We start from the raw sequence: 16,992 nt of genomic DNA, 5'->3' as shown, positions 1-16,992 counted from the left end.
TAGTTCATGGGTTTTGTGTATTCAAGTTTGACACTTATTATCACTACACCAAAATAGGCTTTTCGCGGCGTTTTTTCAGGGCTATAGCGGCGTTTTTTAGCGCCGCAAATACTTTTACCGGCGCTTCGATAAGCGCCGCAAAAAACGCCGCTACTGCCTACGTCGCTAACTTTAGCGTCGCTTTTTGTAATAAACGCCGCAAAAGATAAAGACCTTCTACGACGTTTCTTTTATCGTGCCACTATAGAATACCGTCTTTAGCGGCGCTTACACAGAAACGCCACTATAGGTGGGAGTCTTTCGCGGCGCTTATGCAAAAAATGCCACTACAGATCGGGTTTCTTTACGGCGTTTGTCTGAAAACGCCACAATAGATATCTCGCTCTACTGCGCTTATACAAAAACGGCACTATAGATCGGGTCTATAGCGGCTTATACAAAAACGCCACTATAGCTCGGTTCTATAGCGGCGCTTATACAAAAACGCCACGATAGCTTTCGGTTCTATAGCGCGCTTATACAAAAACGCCACTATAGATATGTTTCTTTACTGGCTTATAAAGAAACGCCACTACAGATATGGCTCAGATCGGCTTATGCAAAAAACGCCACTATAGATTGGAGTTTTTTGCGGCGCTTATACACAAAACGCCACTAGAGATTGGTGGCTTTAGCGGCGCTTATGCATAAAACGCCACTAGAGGCGGGTTCTTTAGTGGCGCTTATCCAATAAACGCCGCTAATTTTGGCAGATTTGAAAAGTTTTTTTTTATATTTTCAGCCCTCCTGTAAAAAAAATCAGAAGAAACCAAATCTAATCCAGCCAAAAGTAATACATGTATATAATATTTAAAATAAATGTCAATAAATAAAATAAAATTCGTATTATTCTTACAAAAATTGTAAAAGTTAAAATGATAAAACTAAAGTTAAAATTGAAGTATATTTACACGATAGTCTAAGACGACGGTGGTTGCGACTGGTTAAACATCTTCATCATATTCGAAGTCTGTCATTGGAGTTCATCGAACTTTTAAGTCGCTCGCTTCCTTCATTTTAGCCTCTGATTCCCTCGCTGCAGCCTCTGCTTCTCTCGCTGCTGCATCTGCTTTAAGCTGCTGTTGGAGTTCTTCATACTTTCGTTGAACCTCAGCTTCTCTCGTTGCCGCATCTGCTTTAAGTTGTAGCTGGAGTTCTTCATATCTTTTTTGAACCTCAGCTTCTCTCGATGTTGCCTCCGCTTTTAGTTGTGTAATTTGTTCACTTGTTGTCGCTTGCATCTGAACTAGCTGGACTCTTAACCTTTGAACTTCAGCTTGAGCTTCACTCCCCGAATGCATGTATCGTTGCGAGCTGGATCCAAAATATGTGGATGGGCTAACGAAAGATCCTTGAAATCGAACCCGACCGTACCTTTCAGGACCCAAAACTTCAGTGATAATCCGGTTATCAATGTCGTCAATATGAACAGAACTATCACTTGAAGCAATCGCTTCAGATCGCCTTTTGTCCTTCGCTTTTCCTAAAAATAAATGACATAGTTAAGAACGCAATATATTAAAAACAAATGCAACATAACTTAACAATATTTGCATTACAATAAATGAAATAAACCATTAGAACAGTAAAATAATTAAAACAAGTCAAATTGTATTAGCTTAACGTACCATAATTTCTGCGACTTCAGAGTCATAGGGTTTCCATCTTTCTTCCTATGTGTAATGTCAAAAGTTGAAGGCGCCCAACTTTTGACCCGACAAGACTTCTTACAATACAAGAGTAAAAATATTATTTGATATAAAGTAATAAATATCTACCAAGTACCATATAAATCCTACTTACCTCTACTTTGAGCTACACACGCAAAACTTCTCGACCCAAATTGCAATGCGTGAATTTTGTTTCTCCCTACTACTTGTTCCAACTCGTTCACGATCCTACGTTATGAAATTATTAGTACGTTCATTATTAAATACTATAAACCAAAATAATTACAAGATTTTTGTAGTAACACATACCTCTCCTTTCTTCGATGTCCAAAATCTAACGACCTCTTCCCACTGGTACCTAAGCATTCCCGGCGGGACATTTTGTAATTTCTCGTCGAGTATTGTTTTTGTCTTAAAATAGTCTTTCTTTAATGTGCTCTTATGGTCTCTCCACCTTTTTCCTAATGCCTTCTTTAGATAAGCATCGGAGACCTCTAGAGCAAATCTCGCCTACAAAAAACACGTTTTGTTTTTAGCTTAAGAAAGGAAATGTAAACGAAACTTAAACCCAAGTATTATAAATGACATACAGTAAACATTAAAATTAAAGGCTAAACCCTAGCTAACTCGTAAAATTCATGCAAATCCGAAGGCAAAAACCAAGCATTGTAACATTCAAATTATCAATACGTGTGAACCATAAACCATAAACATCAAGTCAGTAAACAAGAAATTTGATCATTAATACATCTTATAAGTCGTAAACCTCGCATTAAAACTAACATGTAAACTCAAACCCTAAACCCCATTCCTCAAGCCCTAAACCTAAATCCAAAACCCTAAACATAAAATTATAATCCTAAATTAATAAACATTATGTATCAAACCTTAAAACCCCAAACCGTATGCAACAAAACTAAAATATTAATCCTAAACCCTAAAATACATAACTTCCATTTGCGGCGTTTTACAAAACGCCACTAATACTAATAAACAAAGTAAAAAACGAAGTCGTTTGGATACAAATCATTTATAGCGGCGTTTTACAGATAAACGCCGCTAATTTTTCAATTTATTTTATTTGTCTTTATTTATAAGTCTAATGATTTTAGTAGATTTTTATTTTGATAATTGTTATGACATTATTTTAAATTGATACATCAATATGAATTTATAAAATTATTTCAATTTTATGCAATATATGTATAATATATAACATATATATATGCATATCGTGGCATATTATATATATATAACCTGTCTCTTATATACTAGTGACATAATAAGAAGTAAAAGTTCATCTAATTTTAATTGTTTTTTTTTGCTTTTGTACCCTAAAACATCAAGTCAGTAAAACAATAAATTTGATCATTAATATATCTTATAAGCGTAAACCTCGCATTAAAACTAACATGTAAACTCAAACCCTAAACCCTATTCCTCAAGCCGTAAACCTAAACCCAAAACCCTAAACATAAAATTGTAATCCTAAATTAATAAACATTATGTATCGAACCCTAAAACCCCAAACCGTATACAACAAAACTAAAATATTAATCCCAAAACCTTAAAATACATAACTTTCATTTGCGCGCTTTTACAAAGACGCCGCTAATGCCAAGAAACAAAGATAAAACGAAGTCGTTTGTTTACACATTTTATGCGTTTTCTCAATAAACGCATACAAATCTTGTTCTCCAATGGCGTTTTAGATATAAGCGCGCTAATTTTTAATTTATTTTATTTATGTCTTTATTTATAAGTTTAATGATTTTTAGTAGATTTTTTTTGATAATTGTTATGACATTATTTTAAATTGATACAAGAATATGAATTTATAAAATTATTTCAATTTTATGAAATATGTATAATTTAAATATAACCAACATTATAATTTATTATAACTTATTGAAATTATTCAAATTAATATAATGTATAACAACTTTAATTTAGATCCCAATATATGCTCTACTTTTAAGCTAACAAACAAATGTACATACGTAACTAACACAATATTAATATATATATATGTTTCATAATATATAACTTATAATATAATAATATAATTCAAACATTAATTGAGAATATATAAAAGAATGAACTACTATTCCTAATTAGCGGCGTTCTTACACAAACGCCACTATAGACCCAAGATTTACCGGCGCTTCTCCAGGAACGCCGCCGGAAATTTAGCGGCGATTCTCCATAAACGCCACTTTAGAGCGGAGCATCAGCGGCGGTTTATGAAAAACGCCGCTAAAGATAAGACCATTAGCGGCGCAGACGCAAAAACGCGGCTAAAATACCGGTACTTTACCGACGCTTAACGCAAAACGCCGCTGTAGATCGGATTATTAGCGGCGTTTGGGAAAATACCGCCACTAGTGTTCCAAAATATACGAAAACGGCGTCGTTCTGTGTTACTGTATTTGCGACGCATTTTGTAAAACGCCGCTGAAGAATGGAGTATTAGCGGCGCTTGGGCAAAACCGCCACTAATGTTCCCAAATATATGAAAACGGCGTCGTTCTGTATTACTCCATTGCGGCGCTTTGTATAAAACGCCACTGTAGAACGGAGTTTTAGCGGCGCTTGGAAATAACCGCAACTAATGTTCCCAAATATATGAAAACGGCGTCGTTCTGTGTGACTCTATTGCGGCGCTTTTTGTAAAACGCTGTTAATGCTTGGTTTTAGCGGCGTTTTTTTATGTAGCGCCGCTAATGCTCGATATTTTACGGCGTTTTTCGTAAAATGCCGCTAATGCTCGATTACTAGTGGCGTTTTTTGTCCAAACGCCGCTAAAAGTGCCGCTATATCCCTATTTTGGTGTAGTGTATGTACAATTTTACGTGTAAGTCTTTGAATTCCCTCACGTGCCGGTGTGGCTATCATGGGTGGGTTTTAGTCTAGTCAGTTCAGTCAATTTGTTGGTTATAGTCTGAATTGTATCAGTTCTTAGTATGTTTGTAATCTAATAGTTGGATTCTGCATTGTGATTACACAGACTGTCCATTTATAATAGTTTGATACTTATCATTACTCAAATTTATATTTGTACTTTAATTGTATTGAACTTGTTATACTTAAAAATAGGAATTTAGTAAAGGGAATTTCAAAATGTTTTAAAATTCTCTAAAGACTAAGTGAAAAAAAAACACTAGGGTTGTAGGTTATAGTTTAATGGAAGATTTAAAAAATTTCAAATGATGAATTGAAATATGGTTTCAACATTAGGTTGGTGTTTGAGTTTTGATTTTGTGACTAAAGAAACTAGGTATATTTTGGTTAGGAGAATATTTAGGGTGTTATTTAACTCGATGTTAAGGAACTGTATCTATATTTTGAAATCCCTTTTATGTCATATTTATAGTAAAATTATAATTACACAAATACATAATTTATATTTTTAAAATATTAATTACAATAAAAATTAATTAGTATGATAAAATAGTTTCTAAATGAGTAATAAATATTAAAATTAAATCATCATATTTATTATTTTAATCTAAAATGTAGTTGATAATACAATTAATAATAAAAATAACAAGAAAAAATAAACATTATATGCGATTTTCACTACAGCAAAACAAGTTTTTAGCGGCGTTTTTTTGAGCCTATAGTGGTGTTTGTAAGCGTCGCAAAAAACGCTGCTATCTGGTATAAAACATGACCTCATGACTTTTAGCGGCGCTTTTCCCACAAATGCCGCTAAAAAACATGTTCTTTAGCGACGCTTTTTCTAAGAACGCTGCTAAAGGTCATGTTTTTAGCGGCGTTTTTAGCAAAAGCGCCGCTAGAAGTCACCACTATCCACTTCTTTGCTTTTATCGTTCTGTCATGTTTCACATTTGTAATTCCGGTGATTTTTCTTCATCGTTTACCTTTATTTTTTGTTCGTATAGTAATATCAACTATAGCGCTCCCCATGAAATTAGTTTTATTTATAAGAATTATAAATAATGTGTTAAAATTTAAATTATTACAACTGTTTAAATAAAATTCAGTTGAAAATTTTTCTACCAATCAAAAACAGCAAACAATGAATACCAACTTTCTTCCTTTCACTGAAAAATGATGTTCAAAATTGTTACACTGGACTGCAAAATGCAAATCTTATATATCACGGGGATATTAAGGATTCTTCAATAAGTAATCAACAACGAAAATAAGCATTCTACTCTAAACAGGTTCATCATTGCTACAATAGAGATTTGATACCTTATTCGATTTCCCTTCAACATCTGCTTTAGTAGCCATATCCTGACATAATCAATGAACCCGACATATTAGCATGCAAAATATAAAGAACAAGAAAGTGTTCCATTACTAATCATGTTAGATTCAGAAGTACAAACCTGAATTATCCATGGGGTTCCCAGCAGGCACGGGCTCAGGTTTCTTTATTTCCACAACCACACAATAGGACATCAAGAATGTCTTGGCCACTGATGTTGCATGCTCCAAGCAACATCTAACCACCTATATCAAGAAAAATATAATCATCAGTTTTAGAGGGTAACTCAAAGCTCTTTTAACAATATCTACTCCAACCTATAGTAAATCAAGATATTTAGGGTTTACGAAGTTTATCTACAGCCAAATATTTCAACAAAAAAACATTCTGAAGTTTAAGATTTTTTTAATTTATCAAGACGATTTACCTTTTCTTCATCATTATCAAGTTTGAAATTGATACAGGCACATCATTTAATCAATGAAAATTCTTAAAACTTTTGATCAAGCTGTCAACTTCAAAAAATGGTTAGAGCAAACGCAATATACCTCCTTAGCCACTATCACACCATCATTAACGATTTTGGGAGAGCCATATTTGCTCTCTAGAACGACATTCCTGCCTTTTGGTCCAAGAGTGACTCCAACCAAATCAGCAAACTTGTTCACACCAGCCAACTGATGACATGGCTGTGAAAGTGGATGCCATCTTACTCTCTTAATAAGCTGAAAAATATTCAAAACCATGGTTTTAGAATCAAGGTTATCTCAAATGTAAATTGATGAATAAGCAAAATTTTTTCAAATATTTTAATTTCTACAACTAAAACACAATAAAAAAAACAAATGAAGGTAAAATTCACAGGTAAAACCAATAATTTTGAAGCATTTCAAGTTTTAACAAGGTTCAAATATAAATGAAGGATTTTTCTAATATTTTCATTTTCGAAAACTCAAAATAATAATTAAAATATAAAGCTAAAATATAACCATAAAAAAATTTAAATAATTCGAGCTTTTTTTTAAGAGAACTAGTTAGGAAAACATAGGAATAAATGCCTTAAATTTGCTCAAATTCGAAGCAAACTTCTGAAAGAAAAAAAGAAGTAAATTAGTACCGAAAACAAATAAAAGATAAACAAAGATAAAAAACAATATAAGTAGCCAGCTGAGGTGTGTGAAAGATGAAGTCATCATACATATTCATCTAAATAGGACAGGAATTTATATTACCAAACATCTATAAGTAGACTCACGTTGGAGATGGACGAAAAAAAGAACCAAACATCCATCCTTGAGTACATCCAAGCTTTATGTAAGTACCCTGCTTCACCATAAATAAAGAAATACTCATGTAAGTATTCTGTGAATTTTTATACAAGGGTTGAATTCTGTGAATTGCTGTGAGAAGATAAAAAGAAAATCAATTGTTCCAGGGAAAGAAGCCTCCATAGCATTCTTAAAATTTTCATACAAGTTTATTCTGTCTGTTGTCCCAGAAACAAGCTCGCTAGCATTCGGCTTCTTAAGAAAATCGAGAACGTTCAATAAATTTCTCCTGCAATAAATAATAAGTAAAAACTATATAAGTTATGCTAAAATGTATGCCACTTGCAGAAGTGTCAAAATTAAAACAATCATTAGAACAATGCTGTTGAATTGTCAGCTCCAAAATTAAGCCAGCATGGCGAACAACCCAAAATATGGAACTAAAAAATAGCGTATAATCTCTAACAAGTAATAACTCATGCAAACCATATATGAATCAATTAAAGATAATACACCCTCATCTATTATCACAAGTGAAGGTTCTTTGGAGGACTTTCAAGAAGATTTGGCATAAATACTAGCATTTCTCAAACTCAAAAGGATTGTAGGATGATTGCATAATATTCTACCTCTTCCCCACTTCTGTTGCAAGCATTCCGATTAATCTATCTCCAAAGATAGATTTCCTGTTTTCCACTTATTGTCCTAAGATTTCATGTTGCAAAAGCTAGAAAGACTAACTCAGAATCAACAACAATGCACAACAAGATTAGCTTAGCAATCTTCCTCAATGCAACCCTCTCTTCCTTAGCTGCGTTTTTATTGTGTGAAGAACACATAATTTGGATGAGCACCCAGTGGTGTCAACACAGGTATCACACCCTAAAGTGCAGAGTCCATGTGATAGAGTTTATAACCAATTCAACATGCTATTTTGGATGTTGAGGGAATGGCCAAAAGTTAAGAACAAGATTCTTTCTAGATTCTACAAGTATTTCTTCAATTAGGGAATTTAATCCTACTGCAAATCCTTATCAAATGAGCTTCATAAAGGTCAAAACAGTTGTGATTTTTTTTTTGGCTATTAATATCAAAACTGAACTCAAGAGACTGTAGTTAGTGAGTCTTCATAAACCATAGAAAAAACTAGAAAGAAAGAGTAAAAAAGAAGGCATACCTGCTAACATAGTTCTGTGTAATGGCAACAGATTCTTCTAGGTTAATCACTAGATGCCACCATCCATTTGGCACAAAGATCACTTCTCCAGCCTGACAAATACACTCATGAGCTTGTTTCTAGTTGGACTCGTCTTGTACTTTGAAAATAAAGAAATAGGGGTTGAATTCTGTGAACTGCTGTGAGAAGATAAAAAGAGAGGCATAAGGCTTGAGGCAGAACAAGTTATTTACTAGAACCTAAATGAATGCCATATATTTCCAAATAAAAGCAAGGCAAAAAATCAAGCTTAGATAGGGAACAAGAATAGATACTTCTTATGAATCATATCTGTATTTGGTATCGGAAAGAGAGGCTCGGCAATTGTTCCATCCCAAATTGAAGAGTTTGCAAGCTGTCTGTGGTGTTTGTGTGTGGCACCATTCTCTCAAATGGTATCATACCTCATAATAAGGTGCAAGAAAACATTTTGTATTCTCTCAAATGGTATCATATCTCATAATATTGACCTTATAATTTGAAGAAAAACTTAGGTTAAATTATATATCTTTTTATAATATGTAAATTAAGTAAAAAATAATATAAAATTTATAATATATAACATTTATAAATAAGGTTTTATAAATTGTCCAACAACTTTCATAAAACTTCTTATAAATAATATACTTTTGGTCATAAATTTAGAAAGTTATTTTTATGAACAAGTTATAATAAAAGAAAAACTACAACATTTTTTTATAAATAAATTTATTATTTTAATCATATATAGCATGGACATATAAATAAGCTATGTCCATTCTTCTTGGCCACAAAATTTTATAAATAAATATATTATAACATTTTTATAATATAAACTTTTTGCCATAACTTTAAAAATTTTTAAGATTTAAATAATATTTTTTAGTATTTTAAATATAAGAAACTTTTAGTCAGAACCATCCCAAACACTCGTGCGTGTTCATGCGTATAATGTGATTTTTATAACTTGCATAAAATTATTTTTTAAAAATTAGATTTGGGTGTAATTACTTACGTAACTACTCCAATTCTCACCCTATCTCTAAAAACTAAAAGATATAATTACAATGATTATCTAAACATGTCATTTTAGTAATTAAACCAAAATCCAAACATTACCTAAATTTCCAAATTTCTAAAAAAATTAAAATTTTAATTATTTTTTGGAAATGGGAATTTCTAATATTTCCCAATTTTTATGAACTTGTATGTTTTCTATTTAATTTTTACTTTTTTTAATTTATGTTTTTATTGGATTTTTACTCTTTCTTTAGATCTTTTGACAAAATTTTTATTTAAATTATTAAAATTTGAACGTGTTACTTTGTCATTTATGAAAATTTTGTCAAAAACATATTTTCTTTTGCATAATTTTTCGTACTTTTTACCAAAATTTGGAAAAAAAAGTTATAGCTTAATTTTTTTTGAGAAATTTACAATCTCTTTTAATATTTATGTAGTTTCCTTTTGTTTATTTTTGTAAATTTTAATAATTTTTGGAAATTGTTTTATATTTTTTTATTTTTGAGGATTGTTTTGAATTTATTTGTAACTTTTAAAATTTTGGAAATTTTAATTTCTTTTCATTTTCAATCAATATTTTAATTTTTAAACATATTTTTGTAAATTTATATGTTTTTATTTTTATATTCTGAGTTATTGTTTATTGAAATTTTGGACGATTTTATTGAAACTTTAGACTGATTTTACGTTTTTTTTTTGTTTTTAAAAATTTTAAAATTTGATTTCAAATATTGTATAGTTTTTAAAAAAAATTCAAAGAATCATAGTTAGACACAAGTCATGTATTAACAGAAATAGTTAATGTGATCCTTGATCGTTTTTATTTGCATTTGTTTTGAATAATCTCATTATAAGTTTTAACTATATATGTCCTTTTTGACATAATACTTAGAACTACTCATAGCCCCTCTTCAACTCATAAATAGGAGAATAATGCGCTTCAGTGCATTCAAACCCACTTCCTCCTACATTGACAACAGTGTCCATACCAATCGAACTAAGACTCAATTATTTTTATTTGCACCTTTTAGAAATAAGGAAACACCAAGAAAAACATTACATATTAGTCCAAAACTCCAAGTAACAGCTTAAATTTTAATCTATTTTATGCTCCAAGCTAATGATTTAGTAGTAAGCAACTGGAACATTATTTATTTTACCTTCATCTTCCTCTACATATTGCATTAGGCTTTCTTTATATATAGAGAGAGAGAGTTAATTTTTCAAAAATCGATAAAATTTTGATTAAATTCAAAATCGAATCAAATTTTAAGCTAGCAATTTTCATTTACATGTGTAGTTGTTACACAAATTGGGTGATTTTCCATAATCCATATCAATAAATGGAGATGGTAGGATGAATGTCTAAGGAATTGAAGGCCCATAATTGCAATTCTCCTCCCAAAAGTTTTAAGTTGGATCACCAAAATGGATGTTTTGAAGTTAGGGATAAGGGCCAACGGCCTTATCCCAACCCTACCTCTCAGTCTGACTCACATCTCATTACTTTTCTTATAGCCACCAAAAAAATTAGCACAAACAGAAATAAAACAAGACATGAAAGTGACTTTCTTTTTCCCTTTTCTTTGAGTTTTTGCATTACATTCTGTGGTTTTAATTTTGATTTTCTTCTCAAAAGCATGGATGATATTGATGGATGAATTTATGAGCAATGGTGATGATGTGGATGACACGTTAGTATTTAATGATATAATTTGGGCTATGTTAGATTTTCCTTATATTACTAATGCGAATAACGACACGATGGTCAAAATGTTATAAATTGGTAACATTGTTGATAAAAATGTAGCAAATTAAAGTTCGTGACCAAAACGTAATTTAAACCATACATAAATAATTATTTTTATAATTAAGCTAATTTCTTTTACATAAATAACAAAATTTAACCTAATAAATTTAATAAGGGTTGGGAATCAAACTTTAAAATTGTAAAAATATAAACCCCAAATATGATTAAATTAGAATATAAAAAGTAAGATTAATAATTTACCCCTAATATAACAACTAATAACTTGACCAAAATAAAATAGAAATGTCTTTAACAAAAGACAAATGACTTTCACCGGAGCGTGTGGACCACTTCTCACACGTTTTGTGCGTGCGAGATCCGTCCAACAGTACACGAGTAGAAAAAACCGCGGAGATATAAGATATTGCTTCATCAGGTGGCTAAAAAGAAAACAATTTCTTTCTTCAAAATATCGCCACTTGGTGTCTCTCATATTATAGTTTTTAATATATCTTTCATCACAAGTATCCACCAATTTTGTTTTAGAATATGTTTCTTAAGAGATATTTCGACATTCACAAATACTAGAGTTTCATTATATTTGTTGAATGGTTTAGGTATATATTTTCATAAATTTGTAATTTGTAGTACCTATAACTTTTAGATTTCAAAATTCAAGTCTAACTGTTAATATCTGTTAAAATTATTTGTTAAATTCGTGTTCATTACAATGTTATTTTGTAGTTACATTATTACCAAGTGAGTTTTTTATTTTAAAATGTCACATTAACTAATTTAGCAAAAAAATAACAAGATTAATAATTTGACCTAAATTTTAAAATCAAAAAGTAGAGGACTTAAATTCTTAGAAATAAAAGTACAAGACTCAATTTGTGAAGAGTATAGAGACCTATGGCATATTTTAACATTGTTGAATCATATATGCAAAATCTATTGTTTAATCATTCATTAATGATAAATTAACTTTATGCTAAACTCGACACCCATGAGTGTCGAGGTATTGTTGATAACTTTTTTTAGATTCCCTTTTAAAAGTTTGTTCTTTGCAGTTACAAATAGGGAGTTGGCATCATGGAACAATAACTTAGCTCTTATGTGTGCAATTCTTTTTATACAAATAGGGAGTTGGCGTAATGGAACATCAACATCAAGGAAATGATATTTCTTTTCTTGCCTTTCCTTCAGTGTGACTCTTGTTGAACCTTTGACTTGAGCAAATTGGGTTTCACATTTATGGCCATGAACTGATCGACATCTTTATTATTGGTTATAATTTTGCCTTCATTTTGAACTACATGTTTAAGAGGTTCTTGATTTGCAACAGTTGTCATACTTAAATCCATGTTATGAGCTCAAGTAGTTGATTCTTCAAAAGACTTTAGCTTGATGCCTTGGAAAATGCAATGCAAGCCCCAATTCATGCATTGTATGCACATGTTGATTTGCACATGCAGTTCAGACTTATATTCCTACAATAGTGGATGTAACCGGTGACTAGCTTGTCTTTCCCTTATCATGAGTTTGTGAGCTCAATTGTACTAACAATGAGACGAGTGTTATAAAATTGTTTAAGAAATTTTCACTCAAGTTCTTCCTGGCTTTTAATCATTTCAGGCTTAAGATCAATGTACCAATCGAAGACATATCCTCTCAATAATCGAATGAACTATTTCACCATGAGATCTCCATCAGAACCATTATTATTACAAGTTTCAAGAGGTAAGCAACATGTAGACGTGGATTTCCTTTGCCAACGAACTATTGGAATTTGGAGGTTGATAATTTTCAGGCATCTTCAAATGATCAATCCTTTAAGTGTATGTCATTGTGTATGTATATGAAGGTGGAGCAACACTTTCAACTTAATCTTTAATGTCTTCCTTGATAAGCACATTCAGTTGGTCAATAGTAAAAACTTCATTGGTTGTTAGTTAAGGATCTTTGACAACTTATACATTGGATTGCTAACCAGCCTCCTCTTGTAGATTCTCATGTTGAACTTCTTCATTGCTTGGCCTCTTCCCAGTAAGATCAAGGTCCCTTTTCATCATGAAAGTCATCTATCTAGTTATCCATTTCTTTGAAACTTGAAGTAAAACTCTTCACCATATTTATTAGAGATGCCACTTATTCTTCCAAGGCTTCGACCCAGTTGTCATGACATTTATCACTCAAAAATTTGGTTTTGGAGTGTAACACCCGTAACTCATTGTTGTCATCAGAATAGAGTTATGGAGTATTACCATACGCTTTGAAACATTATATAATAACCTTAAATTCATAAAATTAATTAACAATATTCATAAATGGTTTAAAATGATGCAAGACATATATTCAGAGGTCTTAAATCAAACCTACAAGGCCTTAAAAATAGTTTAGAAACAATCAAGGACCAATTCAGAACAAAATAGAAGATTTGGGAAAAAATAAAAATTTTCCAAAACAAGGGTCACACGACCGTGTGTCCAGACCGTGTGACAGAGCCCAAACTGTGTGGCTCCAGACATGGTCGTGTGGTTATCCCACACGCCCGTGTGCATGGGCAATATAATTCTCGAACTTGGGTCACACGACCATGTCACAGGCCGTGTTCCCGCCCGTGTGAACCTTGCACCTAACACGCTAGGGGTACACGCCTGTGTAGGCCGCCCGTGTGCAATACACGATCGTGTGATAGCCTGTGTTTCAGGTCGTGTGTATCTAAAAGTGACCAAAATCGTGCTCACTTTTCATCCAGTTACATAGGTACCTAAACCAATTCATAACACATGATCACAAGATTATAACCACACATAAATACAACCAAAACATACCAATTTCAACCACCTAAGACCAAACCAAAGTGTCATACATGAAGATACAAAATATTGCTCATATCCAAACATTATCATTTCATATCACCTACAAGTCAAAACATACACACCTACTAATCTATCTCAATCTTATCATATCATACTTAAACATGATACTTACCATTCCTTGGACAAATACACAAGCTCAACTTTAAGTTTAACAAGCATATTATATAAGATTACCATTCCACAACATCAAACATACCAAAACACCACACATAGCTAGGAAACCTTACAAACATAATCATTTACCCTATTACATGCCATATAACCAAAATGTTTATAAAATCTACCAAAGAGTCTTTGGGATAGTGTGATTCTGCGGGTTGATAAAATATAATCTACAAGACAAAGAACAAGACACGAGTAAGCTCATGTAGAGCATAGTAAGTTTACTATAAATCTTATCAAATTAAACATAATAATTCAAATAATTAGATTAAAGAATAGAGTTCCTGTCAATCACAACTCACAACAAGTGAGTAAAGCCCAATATAAAAATACAATCAGTTACACATTTCAATAACTATCAGAAATTATTAAACGTAGCCCGATGAACAATAAAAGGATGTGAGTACATGTTAACCATCCAAAACACCAAATGCTCGTATGAGCTAAACCATCCAGCACACTAAATAGTACTGTAATATACCATGTAAGTCCGCAACAAATGCAGGACATCGGCATATCCAGTGAACAGAGAATCTACAAAAATAATCTCCACTACTCATATCAACCCCATATCGTGCGTAATATAACCTATTAGCATGCCAATCGTACTCTATCCTACTCGACTCGGAACATTTCATTAATGATCAATGCTATAATGATCATTTAATTCAATCCTTATATACGTGACATCATTGTAATGTTCAAACAAAGTAATTAATTCACCTAATTACATTTAATTTATTTAAAATTAAACCGAACGAACTTACTGGACTAATTTGTAGTAACGACCAAAGTACAGGGACTACTCAGCTACTTTGTCTTATCCTCGGTTATCAACACGTTCCTGATCTAAAATAATAATTTCATTTAATTAACTAATTCAACAGAAAAATTAAGTCATTTTATGCAATTAAGTCCTTTTTGACATTTTTAAAAAAATTCCCTCAACATTTCACTTTTATTCAATTTAGTCTATAAGCTCCAAACGTGCAAATTAACCATTTTTATTAAAAACCCACCTTGACTGAACCTATCAGGCCTTCTCTACAGCTAATATTTGATGTTAATTCACATCAAATCCTCATAGTTTATTATTTTTAACAGTTTAGTCCTTTAACATTAGAATTATCAAAAACTACTTTATGAAATAGTCCTATCTAACAACCAAACTCAATAATATACCAAGAGATTTCAAGAATAACTCAAAATCAACAATGGCACAACTTAAAACATATAACAGTTTCACAAATTAGTCTTCGGGTTAGCTAGATTAAGCTAATACGAGCTCAAAAACATAAAATTTACTAAAAATGGGCTAAGTTTCAATTACCAATTTAAGCAGCATGAAAAACCCTAGCTTTGGCTTTGTTGCCGTGGAGAAGATGAGTAGAAAAGAAGAATTAAAATATCATCTTAATTTAGCTTTAATTTAATATATATACCTAGGTTTTTTTTAGATATTTCAACTTTCTTAATTAAATCTTAATTAATCAATATTAAGCCTAATTAAACTATCCACATATGCATATCATCATTTAAATTCACTAACTTAACTCCCATGGGTTAAATTATTCACTTAGCCCCTTTAATCAAATAACTCAACTTTTGCAGCTTTTACAATTCAGTCCTTTTTACTTAATAAACTATCTAAACGATAAAATTTTCTAACTAAAATTTACTACGACCTTAAAAGACCTCGTAAATATTATTTATATAATATTTACAGATTATTACATTAAAATTATGGTCCCGAAACCACTATTTTTGACATTACTAAAAATTGAGCTGTCACATGAAGAAGATGTTGGAATGGAGTTGTCCCTTAATTGATTTTCTTTCCCCTTGAATTATAATCGATGAGCTGAACTTGATTCATGAAAAGAAACTTATGCTAAGTTATGAGTTGGTGAAGAAGCATTATGAAGTGGACTGTCAACAAGCATTAAAGAAGTCTATCCGAATAACTCCAAAAGAGCTTTCGCCTTTTGGCTAGTACCATAGGGATGGGTAGAGACATTGGTGCTTTATAATGTAGCCGAATGAGTTGTAGGATTAACTTGAGCAGGCTTGGGAGCTGGTTTGTTGATGATGATATTCTTGGAGTCAATTGCAACTTTGAGCTATGATTTCTCAAGAGAAGAGATGAAAGGAAAATATTGTCCCACCAAGCGTACCATAAATTTGTACACACAAATTTTGAGTTGAATATTGACTTGGAAAATTTGGCATCAAATTTTATTTATCAACTTTGAGAAGATACTTCTTTTTTGCCTCTTCTTTAGTGTGACTTTTTCTTTACCTTTAACTTGAGCAAAAATATGTTTCACATTCATGGCCATAGATAAATCAAAATCTTCGTCATCAACTAAAATTTTGCCCTATTATAGATTACTTGCTAAGTAGGTTCTTGGTTTGTAGCGGTTTTCATACTTAACTCTACGTCGTGAGCTCGAGTAGCTAGTTCTTCAAAGGACTTTGGCTTGATGCCTTGGAGAATGTAGCTTAAGCCCCAACTCATGCCTTGTATGCACAAGTCGCTAGCAGAAGACTTTGAAAATTTCTTCTTTTAGCTCAGACTTAGATTCCTCCAAGGGTGGATGTAACAAATGATTGGCTTGTCTTGTATGCACAAGTCCCTATTTTGAGCTTGTGAGCTAGATCATGTTGACAATGTGACAAGTGTTCTTCCCAGATTTCAATTATTCCAAGCTCAAGATCAATGTAAAAATCGAAAGCATTTCCTTACGATGATCGAATGAACCGTTT

General features: G+C 31.9%; 1 protein-coding gene across 2 annotated transcripts; it reads right to left on the bottom strand.

Annotated features, from left to right (window-relative positions):
- Positions 1-5,752: 5,752 nt before the first annotated feature.
- LOC105776585 (chaperonin 60 subunit beta 1, chloroplastic) lies at positions 5,753-8,804 on the bottom strand. 2 transcript variants are annotated; one of them, XM_012599316.2, is made up of 7 exons: positions 8,706-8,804; positions 8,392-8,570; positions 7,420-7,503; positions 7,202-7,269; positions 6,495-6,671; positions 6,068-6,191; positions 5,753-5,972 (listed from the first exon to the last, which is right to left on the bottom strand). In XM_012599316.2, exons 4-7 carry the CDS (start codon positions 7,247-7,249, stop codon positions 5,959-5,961), a joined length of 363 nt encoding a protein of 120 aa, XP_012454770.1. In that variant the 5' UTR covers positions 7,250-7,269; positions 7,420-7,503; positions 8,392-8,570; positions 8,706-8,804; the 3' UTR covers positions 5,753-5,958. The 2 variants fall into 2 exon arrangements, 1 of the variants encoding a protein (XP_012454770.1); XR_008190144.1 differs by lacking the exon at positions 8,706-8,804 and having other exon boundaries at positions 7,179-7,269; positions 8,392-8,696.
- Between the last annotated feature and the right edge of the window lie 8,188 nt (positions 8,805-16,992).

This window comes from Gossypium raimondii, chromosome 10 (genome assembly GCF_025698545.1).
Source record: "Gossypium raimondii isolate GPD5lz chromosome 10, ASM2569854v1, whole genome shotgun sequence".
Lineage (NCBI taxonomy): Eukaryota > Viridiplantae > Streptophyta > Magnoliopsida > Malvales > Malvaceae > Gossypium > Gossypium raimondii.
The sequence above is the reverse complement of the archived record's forward strand: the minus strand, read 5'-3'. Positions and strand labels throughout refer to the sequence as shown.